Consider the following 18424-nt stretch of genomic DNA (forward strand, 5'->3'; position numbering starts at 1 on the left):
GGGGTGGAGATAGTTTAACTTTCATAAAACAAGAATGATGTATCCACTTGTCCTTCGATTTACGTGGATTATCTGTTCCATGCGTAAAGAGAGTCCACCAGTAGGAAAAAATACTAACGAAATAGACCGATATGTTATAAAAATATTTATTTCACATATTTTCACAAAAATATGCTGATGAAAATTCAGAAAAACCAAAATTTTATTTGTTGTCAGTGTCTGTGCTGTAATCTAAAGCAATCAGTGACTTTAATTGGTACAAAGTCACTGTCTTCATCGCTCGAAATATTTGGAAGTACTAGTATTAGTTCTTTGTACGTTGTTGAGTTAAACATTTGTTTTTTATAAAGAGTAATCAGTAATGGAAATGAAAAAGAACCGTGTAAAATGAGACTGCATGAATGGAAACCGCTTATAAAAAGTCTGCATAAATGATAGTAATATATGCTACATATAAACTTGTATAACAAAATACTGTGTAAATCAGTTGATCATTAGTACTAAAAAGATGGAATTCATTTTTAGTGGGAAACATAATTTCCTAGTAAATAACGGTGGGCATGGGCTTAAAGTATAATTGCAGATATACTAATTCTTAGAATGAATGTAGAATGAAGTTTTGGGGGTTTTAGTTTAATTTGTCAGATGGAATTATGTTATAGTACTGGAAAGACGTTTGCAGCACAGTCCTAAAGATGAGCAGGGACAGAGAGTAAGCAGGGAAGTTACTTGAGTGGGAACAAATTTTATATGGCCCAGTTGATCCGTGAACATTTTTGTGTTATCACTTGCTTCCCTGTGTAAACTTGAAACTGCAAAGACTTGGATTTTGAACATTCGGATGACAGGAACTTCCTGTTTCTCAAACCGCAAGTCAGCATCATACTTAACAGCAATCCCTGACAAAGTTCCCACAGATGACAAAAACATCAGGATGTTCACTATTACCATAATTTAATTTTGTTCAGGAAGTATTTGCTGACCCAATAAGGTAAAACAAAGATACATATTATAAAGAAGAAGGCAAAATTATTTGTGATATTCTTTATAGTAGAAACTGAAGCAAATCCACCAAAAAACTGAGAAATAGAGGATTCGGTAACTTGGCTGATCTAATTTTAATACAAGAATTGGTAGCTTTTTTATATGCAGATAAAAAAGCAGTTACAAAATTAACTGGAAGGAAGCAACCCATTCATAATAATGACTGAAAGGTAAAATACCTAGACATAAAAAATATCTATATGAAAAGAATTTTTTAATGCTATTAAGGTTTGTGAAAAGGTACAATACGGAGACTTGTAATGTTCGGTTTTGAAAAAATGACAGTTCTTTAAATTTACCTATAAAGTCACTTCCACTCTAAAATACCAACAAGATTTTGGGGAGAAATATATACAGATACACTAAAGTTTACCTGGAAAAGTGTGAGAGTCTGGAAAACTTAGTAATTCTGATAACGAGAGTACAAGGGGAAGCTCTACTAGATAATGAAACCTATTCTTTTGCTACAGTAGGGACGAAATACCTAGGCTGTTGGTGGAACAGAATGGAGTGTAGAAATAAATGCAAAATGTCTATGGGTATTTAGGTTATGCTAACCAGTAATGAAAAGATAGTTCATCAGTTTTGTAGGCAATCTCTTTGCCTCACTCCTTATATTCGAATTCTAGAGAGATTACAAACTGGATAATAAACCATTGAAGTTGTAAAGGGAAGCATGAATTACTTGTTTATAATTTTAGAATATTTAAGGCCTTCTAAGGAGGACACAAAACCTAGAAGCCAAGATTGATAGATTTAATATCCAAATTAAGAATTTCCGTCTCACAAAAATGCTACAAAATAGGGAAAATATTTGTCACAATTTGATTAATATAAGATTGATTTATAGGATTGATTTTCTTCATATGCAAAGAAATTTTATAAAAATAAAAAGTGCATACAGAAAAATGAGTAATATGAAAATTTACAGTAAAAGAAATTCAAATGATCAGAAACGAAAAATGTTAAATTTTATTCAAAAATTTTAAATGACAAGAATTTTTTCACCCATCAGATTGGCAGAAATTAGTTTAATACCTGCTGCTGGAAATGGCAAGGAAACTGATACTGGCGTACACTTAATGGAAATGTAAGTTGTAACTCTTATGGGAGTAGTTTGGGATAGCTATCAAATTAAAATGTATTTATTACTCTTTGAGCCAACAATGCCATCGTAAAGATTTACCCAACAGATAAACTTGTAAGAGTTCACCCAAGCAAGGTATAGGTATAAGGCCTCCCATTGCAGCATTTTTTAAAAGAAATAAAAAGAAAAAACAAAACAAGAAAACAGTGACCATAAGTAGGCCATAGAATAAATTTATATAATATATTCATTTAATAGAATACTATGCCACCATTCAAAACACTGGAGTGCCTCTGTGCTGTTATTAGAAGATTCCAAAATGCATTGTTAACACACCTTGCTCTTTTTACTTAGTAGTGTGTTCTTTTGGTGTATTTTTTTTCAATAATGGATAGGTTGGTGGGGTAGGGTGATGGTGAAGTGAATGCAACTAGAGTCATTCTGACTAGTAAAGAGGCTTTTATACTAGTCAGGCAAGAGATACCTGAGTCAAGGCAGTGAGCCTAGAGGAGAGGATGTCTGTATATTGATTTGCAACTTTGTTTTTCTTTAAAAAAAAAAAAAGACATCTTTTTTAAATCTGTATTTTAATGTGTCACTTTAATGTGTAACTTTTTTCTAAAATGTAATATACATTTAAAAATTTTATTTTTCAATTACAGTTGACGTTCAATATTATATTAGTTTCAAGTGTACAGCATAGTGGTTAGACATTTATATAACTTATGAAGTGATCCCTGTGATAAATCTAGTGCCTACCTGACACCATATATAATTATAATATTGACTATATTCTCTGTGCTGTAAAAAATAATATACATTTTTTAATGAATTTTTACTTAAATGATTCATTTATTGTTTTGTTGTTTTAGTGCATTTACAAGCCGCCAACTCTAAGGAATCTGGCCTCTCTTGGTCGAGCATACAGGTGACTTCATTATTATCTAACTGCTTTAATATCTGCCAAAATGAGAAATAATTTCTTTCTGAACCAAGCCTTACTTTGATTATTTAAATTGGCAGTGGAACAAATTTTCAGAACACCAGCGAACAGTTTTTACTGTCCCTTTATTCCCCATCCATGATAGTGCTAAGCAGGATTTAGATATAAGTCCCACTGCTTCTAGTCCTCTGCCAAGTTGAGGTGTCTTCAATGAACAAAGTGCTTTTGTTGTCCGGAGGTGGTAATGGCTCCCCTGAGTGTGGGTGGACATGAAAGGTTGGACTTCTGGTGCTGAGTTCTATAGGTGTAACCAGGTGATTTAGTGGGGAGAAAAATTCCCTAGCCCCTTTTATAACCTTCGGTAGGGCAGACTTTGGGTCTGCAGTGGTGTCCAGTCTTCATTCCTCCCAGCTGAGGGCAAGTTTATCTTTCTTAGTGGGAACATGATAGCAAGTGAGCTGGAACTCCGAACAAAGACTTTGGGCCAAAGTGTGCACATGTTACATTTTCTTAGTATATCTTCTGGGAAAAGGGCACACAGATCTTGGTATGACTTAAAGAATGTAGTCTGTTTCTATATGCTTCAGACGAAAAAAGAAAAAAAGTAGTACATAGTAGTGTCAGAGGGTCTTGGGATCTTCCCGAGAGCCTCCTAACACAGGTCCTAGCCTGCTTCTCCACCCTCATCTGCCACCCAGCAGGACATATTCAGTACAGAATACCCCCTTATCCTCAGTTTCAGTTACCACGGTCAACCAAGGTCCAAAAATATTAAATTGAAAATTCCAGAAATAAACAATTCATAAGATTTAAATTGCATGCTGTTCTGAGTAGTGTAATGAAATCTCATACCGTCCCTCCCGGGACACGAATCCTCTCTCTGTCCAGCATTGTATCCATGCTGTATATGCTATCCACCCGTTAGTCACTTGGTAGTCGTCTCTGTTATCAGATCGACTGTCACGGGTATCATTGTGCTTGTGTTCATGCAGCCTTAATAGTATGTACCCTAACGCTACATCACAATGCTTACATCATTCATCTCGCTTCCGCTCATCACGTAGGCATTGTATCATCTCACATCATCACAAGAAGGATGAGTACAGTACAATAAGACGTTGAAAGAATGAGCACATTCAAATAACTTTTATTATAGTATATTACTATAATTGTTTTATTAATTTCTTGCCATGCCTAATTTATAAATTAAACTTTATCCTAGAAAAAAATATATGTAGGGTTTGGTACTGTCCTCGGTTTCAGGCATCCACTGGGGAGATCTTGGAACATATCCCCCATGGATAAAGGGAGACTACTGTAATTCCTCAAGAATGTGATACTGCTGCTCCTTTGACCTGCATTTTAACCTCTACTGCCTTTGGCTAAAAGGGAGTCCAAGTCAGCATTCAGAGATCCTAGCCTGCCCTGTCATTCCCTCCAGACATCAAGTTAATGACCCCTTCCTCTGTGGGGCCTTTATATCTTTTACTTATTTCTGTGATTGCTTTTATCACATTGTAGTCTAATTGTTGGCATGTCTTATCTCCCCTGAGGTCAAGGTTTCTGTTTATTACTAATCTCTGACACCTAGGAGAGTGCCTGGAACATTACAGGAGTTGAATAAATTGGTTGAATTTAATTCTCTTAGCATATTGAGAGTCAGTGTAAAAGCATGCAAAGAAGAAATTCCCAACCAAAGTAAATGAGAGTCTTCTTGACAGTGTTATCCTGTATGTCTGAATGAAATAAATGTGAAAAACATTTTTATTAAGAACTTAGGGAAGGAAACAAATGGAAAGGCTGACATTTGTTGTGGACTCTGACTCCATTTACCATGTCCCCACCACAGTGTTAGAGTCTAATGTATTGGTGCTCTTCAGCTGACTTTCACTCTAATTGTGCTTGGATGGCATTAGCTTTGGTTATAAGTATGGAAGCCGAGCCTCAGGTACAGCAATTTGCCTTTGGTCACTTTGGAACTTTCTCTCATTGGTCTGATACTGTAGGACTTTTGTAGTTCTAATTAGGCTTCATTGTTGTCACTCTTTATTGAAAACAGTTAAATAGATTGAGACAAATTTAATTGAAAAATGAAGAAAAGGAAAGTCTAGTAATGTGAAATTGCAAAAATATAAACTACTCATTTTAACTTTTTTATGTGTAATTAATAAAAGCAGAATTTTGCCATGTCCTTCAAAAATTGTTTTTTTCTATAACTTTTTATTGATCAGTAAAAGGACTCACTGCTGTCTAAACTTTTGTTAACATCATTAAAAATTCAAAGTTACTGAACCTTAAATATTCTTATTTTTAATATCTATATGATACTCATCAGATAGCTACATCTTTATTTATGTGATGTAGCATTGTGGCTGTCCTGTAGTTGAATCTTTGTTTACATCTTGTGTTAATAATTTCCCTAGGCTATATTTCTGCAAGGAAAATTATATGTATGTGTTCCATAATTTGTTACATATCTTTGGCTCCTGCAATGCAATAGCTCCTCAAGAACTGATGCTTTCTGATTCCATGCCTTAGCTCTGCACTTAACTTTACCTTCACAGCAATTAAATTTCTCTTAAACATCTTTTTTCCTGAATGCTTAGCAGTTTACAACAGCATGTGTGTGATATGAGAAAGAAAAAAACATAAGGAACTTGGTTTGTTCTTTTTGTCATAGGTCGGAGACCTAGATGGATTATCTGACCTTTTTTTTTTTTTTTTTTAACTGTTGAAACCCTTAGTGTATGTAGTCTTTGTGGTAAAATATATCATGAAAGTTATCTTGACCAATTTTAAGTGTACAATTCAGTAATGTTAAGTGTTTTTACATTGTAATAAGACAGATTTCCATAACTTTCGCCTTGCAGAACTGAAACTCTACTCGTTAAATAATAACTCCCTGTTCCACTCTCTTCCAGTCCCTGGTAACCACCATTCTGCTTTCTGTCTCTGAACTGACTACTTTAGGTATCTCATGTAAGTGGAATCATAGTATTTGTCTTTTTATGACTGGCTTATTTCACTTAGCATACAGTTCTCAAGGTTCCTTCCACGTTGTAGCACATGATAGGATTTTCTTCCTTTTTGTATATCTATTCATCAGTGGACATTTGGGTTGCTTCCACCTCTTGAGTGTTGTGAATAGTGCTGCTGTGAACGTGGGTGTGCAGCAGTCTCTTAGAGACCCTGCTTGCAATTCTTTTGGATTCTGTACCACAATGTAACATTGTTTACCTTGGCAGAATCTCCTATTAGATTGTGGTTCCTTATCTTTTAATCCCTAGCACTTAGCAGAAGTCCTAGTTCAGAGTAGATAGTAAATAAGCACTAACAGAGTGAAGGCATATCTTGCTATTTTATTTCTCATAGGAGGACTTTGAGTTGGTTTCAGAGGGATAATGGTATATACCAGGGGTCCACAACCCCCAGGCCGCGGACCACACAACAGGAGGTGAGTGGTGGGCAAGCGAGCGAAGCTTCATCTGTATTTGCGGCTGCTCCCCCAGCGCTAGCATCACCGCCTCGGCTCCACCTCAGATCATCAGGCATTGGATTCTCATAGGGGCACCGGTCCCCAGTGCCAAAAAAGTTTGGGGCTGCTGGTATATACCATTTGTATTGTAGGCCGGGTGTATGAACTAGTCCAATGGTTCTCAATTTTTTTGGTCTCAGGACCCCTTTACACTAAAAATTGTTGCAGATGCCAAAGAGCCTTTATGTGGATTAATAATCGTGGTCTTAAAAATTAAAACAATTTAAAAATATTAATTCGCTTTAATGATAAACCCCATTACATGTTAACATAACACATTTTCATGAAAAATAACTTTTTCAAAAAAAGGTTTTTTGTGTTTTACAGTTTTGCAAATCTTTTTAAAAGTCTGGCATATAGGTACGGTCTCATACCTGCTTCTACATTCAGTCTGCTGTGATAAGTCGTTTTGGTGAAAGTTTATACAGAAAATCCAGCTTCACATAGTATGTTATTGGAAAAGGGAGGACCTCCCGGACCATGGAAGGGGTCTCAGGAACTTCCAGTGTCCTCTGAAAATACTTAGAGAACTACTGATTTAATCTAAAGGGGAAAATGTAATAGTATCCAGAAATTGGAGGAAGGGTAAGGGGGTAAAAATCCATGTGTTTAACACTGTGTTTAAAGATTTACCCACTGTCATTTTATCACTCGTAGGTTAAAAAAAAGTCATTCATGAGGAAGAAAGGATCTTAAGCCACATGATGGATTCAGAAGCTCATGAAAAAAGGTCGCCAATCATAACATCTTCAAAACAAGATATATCACCTCATATTGCAAATGTTAGTGAAATGAAGCATTACTTGTGTGGCTGCTGTGCAGCTTTCAACAATGTAGCAATCACATTTCCCATTCAGAAGGTCCTCTTCCGGCAGCAGCTGTATGGAATCAAAACCAGGGACGCAGTGCTTCAGTTGAGGAGGGATGGATTTCGAAACTTGTATCGTGGAATCCTTCCCCCGTTATTGCAGAAGACAACTACACTGGCACTTATGTTTGGTCTTTATGAGGATTTATCTTGCCTTCTCCGTAAGCATATCAGTACCCCAGAGTTTGCAACCCGTAGCATGGCAGCATTACTTGCAGGAACAACAGAAGCAATTTTCACTCCTTTGGAAAGAGTTCAAACGTTGCTTCAAGACCACAAGCATCATGACAAATTTACAAACACTTATCAGGCTTTCAAGGCACTGAAATGCCATGGAATTAGAGAGTATTATCGAGGCTTGATACCTGTTCTCTTCCGTAACGGATTCAGCAATGTCCTTTTTTTTGGCCTTCGCGGCCCCATTAAGGAGCACCTGCCTACCGCAACGACTCACAGTGCTCATTTGGTCAATGACTTTATCTGCGGAGGTCTGTTGGGTGCCATGTTGGGAATCTTGTTTTTTCCAGTTAATGTTGTAAAAACTCGCATGCAGTCTCAGATTGGTGGGGAATTTCAGTCTTTTTCCAAAGTTTTCCAAAAAATATGGTTAGAACGGGACAGGAAACTGACAAATCTTTTCAGAGGTGCCCATCTAAATTACCATCGGTCCCTCATCTCTTGGGGCATAATCAATGCGACTTATGAGTTCTTGTTAAAGATTACATGAAAGAAATTATCAGTTAAGTGCCATTTATCAACCAACTAGACCTAAGGAGAATGCAGTTCCTAATTGACCAAGTACAAGTTGGTGTCTTAAGTCCAGGGCATGATGAATTATGGGCAAAGCTGTTTTTCTTAAGCACCAACCGATTCAGAATAAAAAGTTTCAATAGGAAAATTTAAGGGGTATTTTTTTGGGGTGAGGGGTTAATCATTACCTAACAGCTTGAGCTAATTGCCTGGTTAAAAGCTATCTCGTGGATGACTTTTGACAAGGAAACTAATAGCCAAAATAGTCTTTTCCCCAGTCTTTAAACCTTCTGTATTAAAACATAAGTGGCCATGACCAGCCAGAGAAAAGGCTCTTAGGGCTCCTTGAATTCTCAGGCTTTACTTTTAATACTCCATTTCTTGCTTCTCTGCTCTTAGGAGTTGCAAAGGGTAGTCTTTGCTAAACTTAAGCATATACATGGTAGGACAAAGGAGCCCAACAGAAGGAGCACGCTTAATAGATGAAGGCTTTTCATGATAAATTGGTTGTCTTCATTTTGAAAAAAACATCGGTTGGAATAGTATCCAAACTATTTTTGATTAGACAGGGTAGACTCAAGCAGCCGTTGAAAGCTTCCATTTTGCTTTCTAGGTTTGAAAATTTTCTGTTCTGAATGTGACCTTAAACCAGCCCAAAGTATCCTTATGTTAATTACACTTGTTGCCAAAATAGGGGAGACTTAAATTTTGTTATAGGCATTTCATCCTGTTAAGAAGTTTCGTATTCATTGCATATAGATCAAACTCTGTAGCTCAGTTTATTTGAATTATTGTTGCCAACTTAGTAAACGGCTTTGGGGTTTTTTTTCTTTAAGTAGTAGTTTGTCTTATTAAAGTAGCCTATTCTCTTGAAACTCCTTTAAAAAGGCAGAAACACTTCCATAAAATTTTATTTCAGAAGTCTAATGGAATCCCAGATTATTTCCCCCTAGTTTCTAAATGTTTTGGGGGAGGGGAAAAAAATCAGGATAGCTTTCACCACACAGTGTTAGCTGTCTTTTTTTGTTGTCCTGGAAATAGAGACTTCTGTTAGGATTTTTACATTTTGGGAACCCAGTTTTACCACTATTAAAACAGTTTGAAAGGATAAGATCTAAGTAAAGCTATTTGAAGGGTTAATTTTAAATTCTAGAAGTCGGTAGTAGTTGGATATCTTACTCATCCTTTGCCCTACAAAAACTTGTCAAAGGAATCAGATTTTAAAATAGTTTTCCAGATAAATAAGGCAAATGACTCATACCAATTAAATAATAAAACATGAAACATCTTAGAAAAGTGGTTTATCTTTTAAAAACCTACATCTGCAAATATTAAGATAGCTTTCTAGCATCTGATGTGGCAAAGTAGTTAGGTTTCTTAGTACCAGTTTTTCATCATTTTGGGTAATTGCATATGAATATGTGCACATACTGACCAAAATAAAATCAGGGTCTCAATTGGTAGTTTACTCAGTTTCTGGGCAGATAGTCCAAAAAAGATGTTTACCTCTACATGCAGTATGGCTGGTCAAATAAAATGAACATTCTACCAAACAAGGGGTTAGGAAACATCACCGAGCATTTGTCAGGCAGTAGTCAAGCTTTACAGCAGCTCTGTTGGACAATGTTGTGTCAGACAGTCAAGGTTTACAGCAGCTCTGTTGGACAATGTGCTAGAAATGGCAGTTTACATCAGAAAAGGTGCAGATGTAAGGATTTCAGAAAACAGTTTGTCACCAAATGTGAGTAGCATCCTTTGAATATCAAATAGTCAAGATTTGAAGCAGCTGTTTCAGAAATGAATGACAAAAGCACAGTGATGCCTGACCCCCTCATTCATGTGTGTGTGTGTGTCCCTGAACACTCCTGGGCACGTGTAGGTACTCAGCATGTGGCAGATGTGTGAGCCTGGGGTCAGTCGTGCCTTGGCCCTGGGAGTGGACTCCATGGCCCTTTGGTTCCATGGGGCTTCCTTTTTTCTAGACACTCCATGTAGGGGATGAGATCATCTAAGTTCTAAAGCACTTTTGTGACATACAATTGAAGTGAAAATTCAAAGGAGTATGCTTTGGTTTCTGCTGTGTTAAATATGTGGCATTTAAAAACAATAAATATTTTTAATGGTTTTAACTCATAATAATTTTGGATTTCTTTGTCACTTTTTATAGCTTTTGAAGACCAAACTGCAAATTCATTACAGTTTTGTGTTGTCCCATGAACTCTTTAAATTTGACAAAAATTCAACAGAACTTGTAGCCAACAGCATTGTCTGAACTTTAAGTCAACATGTGTTATAAATAAGAGATTCTATTGTTTTTGCCTTCAGTGTGAACGAGTATGGTAGTAATTTTTTAAAGGCAGACATCAAATAACTTTGAAAAGCTTTAAAAGTGTCTCTTTCTGTTACATATGTGACACACACCTCACAAGCGCAGGGCACTTCTGAACTTGCCTCCTGTACTTCATCTGATGTTATGGATTCTATATTTAGCATAGAGTGGTATGAGCCCTCAGGACTGCACCAGAGTAAACACTGCATGGTGGCAGATTTGTGTGTCTCATTTGTGTCAGAGACAGTGTTGATGTTTTTGTCTCAATAGTCAATATTCATTTTACCTTATCGTTGGTTATATAATCACTTGCTGTATATTGTGAACTGTAGTAAAATAGAATTGTGTGTATATATATATATACTCATCGTTGGAGACTTGAAATACCCTAGCTTGATAACAGTGGTAATACTCAGAAGGCTGTGCAGACATGTAAGGGAATAATATGATGGATGAAATGGGATCTAGAGGGCTTCATAGTAAGCCAGTCATTGACCAGCACTGTTTCAGTGTAGTTGAAGTACTGTAGTGTGAGGGGTATGCGATCAGAGTTGAAGGTGAAGAAAGACTTGATTTCTTTTAAAATAATTATTTCTTTTGTTTTCTTATGTGCACATAAATGCATATCGAAGACTTGAATAGGCATTCTACTTAAATTTGAGGATCTTCGTTTTTAATACTGTTTTTTTGCTTAATATTAAATATTTGCTTGCCCAAATGTCTCCAGAATTGTGAGGCAATCTCTACATATTTCCATTTTTAAAGTTCCATTATTAAAAGTGGTTATTCACACAAAGCTGTTTTTGTTTGATATTTTGAGTTTTGTGACTATTTGAATTTAAATAAAATCTGTTAAATGTGTCAGTTAACGTGCTGCTTTTTTGGTAATTCTTTTTGGAATAAAGTTTTTTTAAGTCCATTTGGTCTTTTCTTGTGGTTGGGTTAGGGTTACTAGCACTTTCCTTTTCTGGTGGTAGATTTATCTATTCGTATTTTTGTTGGTAATACATTTAACACACTACTTTGAGTCTTAGCAGCTTCACCTGATAACTTTGAAGGTAGAACAGTCCTTCATTTATCCATCTTCAAGAGGCGTTCCAAAAAGTTAATTTTCCAGATAGCTAAACTGCAACGATTTCGTTTTTTAAAGCTTTTTCTCAAGTGAAATAAACTTTCCTACTGAATATGAAACTGTCTTGGTAAATGCAACTTACCAAGCATTTTTGTTGTAATCATGTACCTTCAGTTCATGCTTACCCCCAAGCTCAATAGTCTGGATGTTCATGCTTTTCAAGATTTTTATATCTGCATTTAACTCCATAGCTGTTCCTTCCTTTTTGGAGAGTGTGAAGCTATCTTAGCTCCACTGTTGGTTTACATGATAAATTGTAAGATGTTTCCTGTGTCTAAGGATAGTTGAGTTTACGTGACAATGACCCACTTGGTGAGGGAGCAGTTACCGTATAATGCTTCTAAAACTCCAGTTTAGGGTAGAAATTCATTAGAAAAGTGAATGTTCTGAACATTAAAATTGAAAACGGGCATTTTACATGTCATTTGATGAAATGTCATTTTAACCCACCTGCAGCAGCCCTTATAGACGGCAGAATGAGGAGCGTATGTATCTGAGGGTGGAACTGGGCAGGGTCTAGGGGAGCCCTGCACAGCTGCGAGCATTCCAGGTCTCCGACCCGAGAGGCTGGTTCCCCAACTTGATCCATTTAGCAACTGAAGATTCCAATAGGGATTTTTTTTCCCCCAGATGAGCATATCTGATTTTGAAGCAGAAACTAAGAATAAGATAGGCTTTATCTAAATTCTCATCTCCCTTCGGTCCATTCTTCATATTGCTGTGAGTAATCTTTTTAGATGAAATGATCTGGGCCCTGCGTCCTTTATTCTCATCTCCAGCTAAAACTGCCCTGCCCAGTCTGCCCTCCAGCACAGGGACTTCTGTATTTCAGCTTCCAGGCCTTCACCCATGCAGAGTTCCCCTGCTGTAAACACTGCACCCTTCCCTGACTCTAACTCCTACTGAGGCCTTCAGACTGAGATCAAATGTCACTTCTTCAGGGAAGCTGGTCCATACTCGCAGGGCTAACTCAGGTTCCTCTTTTGTACTTATGCTACCATGCCCTGTTTTGTGATTATTTGATGCCACTAGCTCCTTTCGAATGCCAGCTCCAAAAGGCAGAGATTCTGCTCTAGTATCCACCTTGAGGTGCCTGGCATGGTGCCTGATACCTGGTAGATGTCTGGTATGTCTAAGAATCAAGAGAGTTAAGGGACTTGTGGGTATTCAGAATTACAGCATTCCAGAATATCCTATCTGACTCTCATTCCTTGATGGTGCATGGAAGTTAAGGAAAAAAATGTTTACACTGCTCAGGCTGCCATAACGAAATGCCATTAACTGGATAGCTTAAACAACAGATGTTTCTCACAGTTCCAGAGGCTGGAAAGTCTAAGATTAAGGGGCCAGCAGATTTCCTGTCGAGAGGCCTCTTGGTGTGCAGACTTCTTACTGTATCCTCACATGGCAGAGAACCTTGTTTAGAGAACCTCATCGAAACCTAATTACCTCCCAAAGGCCCCACCTCGAAATCCCAGGTTTTGGGTGGGACACAAACATTAAGTTCGTTCATATGAGCTAAATGACAAGTGTTCTTGATTTTCCTTTAACACTCAGCTGTCCTTTAGTCTGAGAAATGTCTAGTTAATTTGAGACAAAAAAAAATTGTGCATAAGTCAAGATTGTATGTATGTACAGGCACTCCGTTTTATCCCTCTTTGCACTGTTTGTGAATTGTGGAACTCAGCTGAATGAAGCTGACCAAGAAGGGTAAGAAGAAAGTATTCCTTAAAATAATGAGTGGGTCATTGACCGCTGCTTTGTTACTGTAGAAGTGCCATGAAGGCAGTGACTTGTTTTAATTGTTTAGATCAAACCACCTCTCTAGTCGTTCTACCTTTCATCATCAACAAAACACATTCAGTTCAGGTACTCTTGGGGAACCAGCCAGCAGTTACTTGCTCCTGATACAGAGTACACCAAAAAGGGGGAATGGAATGCATTTAGTTGCATTGAGATGGTACCTTTTTGTTTCATATGATACTAGGAAAAAGGAACCTCTTTCGGGGGTCATATCTGCAGTAATAGGTGGCTTCTAGTATATAGCTTTCTCCTTTTCCTTGGGCAAAAAGAAGCTTCAGAACTTTCCTCAATCTTACTTTTCTGAGAAAAGAATGATTTAAGAAAAGAAATTTGCAGGCTCCCCACTCCTCACTTCCCCCTAGAAAACAGCCACAGTGTTTCAAGAAGGACATAATAGGGAAAAATGGTTATGTATGGGAACCAAGTACTTTTTATTTGTAATATGTGTGTGAAATATGGAAGTAGAGTGTAAAAAAGAAGTTAGGAGGTGAGGGCCTAAAGATGTAATAGAAGATGTAACTTGGAGATGTAATAGGTGTGAATGCCTTGAGAAAGCTAAGGCGAAGTCCCAGAGGAGGAAAGATTTGCTGTTGCTGGTTGGAGCTCTTTAAAGCATCTGCTACTTGTGGGCCAGGAACAGAAAAGCATGTTGTTTTTGTTTCTAGGAGCAATACTAAGTACCTTTGAGTTTAGATCGACTCAAACTAGAGAAAACCATCCCTAATAATTTGTTTGTGCTTTTAATAGTTTCTTCCATGTTTAGCAAATTTGTCTTATATCTGCTCACTACTGTAAAACCACCCTTATTTAAAGACAAATCATTTCGAGTTATGATTTGAGACTTGTGGGAATACAGAGCATTGGATGCCTGAAACAAATTCCAAAGTAAGAATTTAAACCCCCCTTGATGCCCCACTGGCTCCCAGGCTAGATTAGGTCTCCTGTGGCATGTGATGACTGTCTCGACCCCAGCTCTCTCTCCATGGTGTGTGTGCTGCATCCTTCAAGACAGTATGAACTTCAGGGCAAGGACTGTCTTCTGATCTTTGTATCCACAGACCAGAGGTTCTCATAAACGTCTGTTCAATGAATGAATCATAATCTTATTCCAAATGTTGTCGTTATCATTATTACCCTCCTTGTTTCAGAGACACTTTGAACTTCTTAGGGATTTGTCTCTTAAATATCAATGTATAACATATGATTCCATTTTTATGAAGTTCTAGAAGAGGCAACTCTGGTAGAAAAAAACTGGTTGCCTCTGGGAGGGATGAGGGAGGAGACTTGACTGGGAGGGACATGAGGGAACTTTCTGGTAGTAATCTGTTATCTTGATAGGGGTTTGGGTGACATAAGTGTACACATTTGTATAAACTTAGTGGATATACTGTTAATATTTGTGTGCTGCATCATGTGAAAATTTTACAACAAAAAATATATTGACCTTTAGTTAATGATATAGTTGAGGATTTTTAGAAGGATGGGTACAGATATCTGCAATTTATTCAAAATACATAAATAAGATGAATTGATGGAGAGATAGAATACTAAATAAGTGATAAGCATAGTAAAATGTTAACAATAGACTTGGTAAATTGACGTTCACTTTAAAATTCAAATTTGCTGCATGTTTGAACATTTTCATAATAAAATGTTGAGAAAAATCATTAAGGGGCTTATCACAATATTTGATGTTAGAGATACGTTGACTCAGTTTAGTTATTTTAGTATGTTATTCTTAGACTGCCATGAAGTTATACTAGAAGAAATATTTGCTAGAGAGGAATATAAGCCTATGGCATAGTAATTCAGTTTCCCACTAATAATAATATGGCAACCACCTCTTCCCTCTCCTCAGGCTCAGAATACCCACCACAGATTGTGACAGGACCGGGGGTAAAATAGATGCTAATCAACTAATTTTTTCTTAAGACTACCCCAGAAGTGAGCATCTACCTATCCCTTGAAGGAACCAGGGTAAGTATGATGATTTTCCTGCCAATACACAGCAACTTTCAATAAATGCCAGGAAAACCTTCTTTTAATTACATATATTTATTAAGTACACACACAAAAATACTATTTAGGTAATAACTGCTTAATAAATACAATGCATTCAGAATAGATCTGATACTTTGTATTTAACTTTTAAAAAGTAGTTCCTTGAAGGAACCAGGGTAAGTATCATGATTTTCCTGCCAGTACACAGCAACTTTCAAGAAATGCCAGGAAAACCTTCTTTTAATTACATATATTTATTAAGTACACACACAAAAATACTATTTAGGTAATAACTGCTTAATAAATACAATGCATTCAGAATAGATCTGATACTTTGTATTTAACTTTTAAAAAGTAGTCCCTTCCACAATGAAACTTGGATCCTTCGTTTTTACACAGACAAAACCTAATCTTTTATAGTGAAAGGCTTTTGCAAGTTAATGTCCACGCAGCAGTCTAGTGTACCTATAATTTAAATGGCTTTCAATGGAAAGAGCTATTTCCAAAAAAAAGATTAAAAAATGTTTTCAGTTGTCTCTGCCCTGTCAAGTTTCGGTTGTTCCTTTTCTGGCAGTTGCAGCTCTTTACAGCTCATACCAGAGTGTGTATTTCTCTAGCAGTGCTCCTCGTTTTGAGTTAGAAGATAAGCCACACCGCACCAGTCTGTTCCTGAGAAGGTAAGATGATCTTAGCTTAATTAACTGCTCAGTAACTTAAATTTTATCATGTTAAATTAGAGACGTCTTAGCTCTTGCTCAAGGAGTGTCGACCTGACAATGTACTGAATGGTGGAGCTAATGGGACCCATGTTGTCCATCAAGAATATCAATCTCCAAAGTTAATATGGCAGCCACCTCCTCCCTCTGGCTTCCCTTATCAACATAAAGATCCATGGGATCTGTCATCTATGAAAAACCTAAACCCTAACTGCATTTTCAATATCTGTAGTTCTCAAACTGTGGTCTCCAGACCCACCGCATCAACTGGGAATTGGGTAGAAATGCAACGTGGGGGCTCTCACCCCAGACCTATGAAATCATAAACTGGATTGGACCCAGCAATCTGTGTTTTAACAAGCCTTCCAGGTGATTCTAATGCATGCTAGAGTTTGAGCACTTTTCATATCCTCTGCCCAAAAGAAGGGCCTGGAAGAAAATTCAGTGGACATAAATTTGTATTATCTTAACCACTAAACTTGTGGTAATTTGTTATATCAATAATAGGAAACTAATATAAATTGTTAATTCATTAATATAAATGTATGCCAAATAACTGTTTCCTTGTAAATAAAATATTTTTAAATAGCCCATAGTATGTCAGTCCTACGAATAACTGAAATAGTGATAATTAGTGCTATGGTTAGTTAAATCGGTTAATCTAAATGGTTAATTTCATAAAATAATTGAAAGGGATTGACTCTATTTTTCTCTTCAATGACTCACCAAGAAAGTGAGTGGCCTACATTTGATTATCATTTTTCTAGTGCATTATATGGCAAAAATGAACCAATCATATTGTTAAATAATACAAGAAAATGTCATTCTAGGGAACACTGAAAAGTAGCATGTTCCAAGTTTATATGAGAACCAATCACTGTATACAGCTTGACAAACAAAAGTAAAAATTTATCAACTATGCTTCCTATTTATATGAATAGTTTTCATGGAATAAAGAACTAATTTATAAAATTCAAGAAAACATGATTCATATCGAATAAACTTATAAATGGCCAGAACATTAATGAACAGATGTGAATGGGTCAGATCTCAGTAAATATGTTTTCAGTGTTAAATGCCAATCCTACGTTTTAGAACAGTGGCCGTCACAAAATGAAACAAAAGGTGCATATACCAGTAGAAGCACAAGCTGATCCCTGTAAGAGCAGGAGGGAATGTAGAACTTTGATTTTTTAAAAAATCTTATTCTTTTAAAATTTCCTTTTTCTCTGTACATGTTTTATAATTCTATCTAGATCGGTATGCTAGTATATGTATATATATAACTTATAAATAATCAAAATTTGGAGTGTATTCACTAATTTTTTCTGATAGGGGTTACACTATTAAAAACGTTTGGACTATCACTAACAAGAACCACCAAGTCACTGTCTCTGTCACAGCCTTATGCCTGCTTCTGGTCTAAAGATGAACACTTAAGTGATTTAAACAAAAAATTTCAAACTATTGCTAAACGCAAGTTTGCCATCAACCTTTTAAATAGGTTAACATACACAGAAAGTGTGTCAAGGGTTTCAAAGTAGCATTTATTTTTAAAAAGCACATTACGAGGTAGACTTATACCAAAATATTCAGTGCATATATTAATAAAAGGTTTATTAAAACCTTAAAATTATATGTAGGTATGTATGTAGATAAAATAAATTCATCTACAATTCTACATTCATCCATTTGAAAAACTCAAAACAATTCAATTGAAAAGGTAATAGCCAATTACACTTTTAGAAAGCTTTTCTAATTTTTAAATGAAGAACTTTTTATCTCTTAAAAGGTTCATGGGAGGGAGGTAGTTTTAATTTTAGATTTTAGAAGTTATTTTACTAAATCATTTGCTTTATGACCAGTTTTCAATGAATGTGAATATCTTTACTAGAAGGTAGGTAAAAGATGCCATAATTCTTATTATTCTGTTTCTACTGTGTCAAAATGATAATATCCAAGCTGGGCCAGTTACATAACTTGTGAGCCCAGTGCAAAAGAAAAATGTGGGCCTTTCGTTCAAAAAATAAGAATTTTAAGATGGCTTCAGCAGAGCATTAAACCAAGCATGGTGCAAGGCCCTAAATGACTGCACAGGTCATAATCCATGAAGCCAGCCCTGCATCTAAGTCCACTTCAGCTGTATATGGAATGCCAAAACCTTAGTTACTTTTGTCCCGTTAGTCTCTAGTACTGGGCTAGGCATATAGTGGGGA

The 18424-nt window shown here is 36.5% G+C and overlaps 1 protein-coding gene across 17 annotated transcripts in view; it reads left to right on the top strand.

Annotated features, from left to right (window-relative positions):
• The window catches only part of SLC25A51 (solute carrier family 25 member 51), a 17013-nt gene extending 5588 nt beyond the window's left edge, over positions 1–11425 (top strand). For 6 of the 17 annotated variants that reach the window (XM_015589085.2, XM_006911559.3, XM_025046522.1 and 3 more), the window contains 4 exons: positions 2060–2134; positions 3004–3059; positions 6447–6528; positions 7267–11425. In XM_015589085.2, the coding sequence (XP_015444571.1) occupies positions 7311–8204 (894 nt within the window). In that variant the 5' untranslated portion in view covers positions 2060–2134; positions 3004–3059; positions 6447–6528; positions 7267–7310 and the 3' untranslated portion in view covers positions 8205–11425. Of the gene's footprint in view, positions 1–2059; positions 2135–3003; positions 3060–5995; positions 6054–6446; positions 6529–7266 lie in introns of all 17 variants that reach the window. The other 11 variants (XM_015589091.2, XM_015589089.2, XM_015589092.2 and 8 more) reach the window with 8 other exon arrangements.
• Positions 11426–18424: the final 6999 nt, after the last annotated feature.

This window comes from Pteropus alecto, unplaced genomic scaffold (genome assembly GCF_000325575.1).
Source record: "Pteropus alecto unplaced genomic scaffold, ASM32557v1 scaffold114, whole genome shotgun sequence".
Classification (NCBI taxonomy): domain Eukaryota; kingdom Metazoa; phylum Chordata; class Mammalia; order Chiroptera; family Pteropodidae; genus Pteropus; species Pteropus alecto.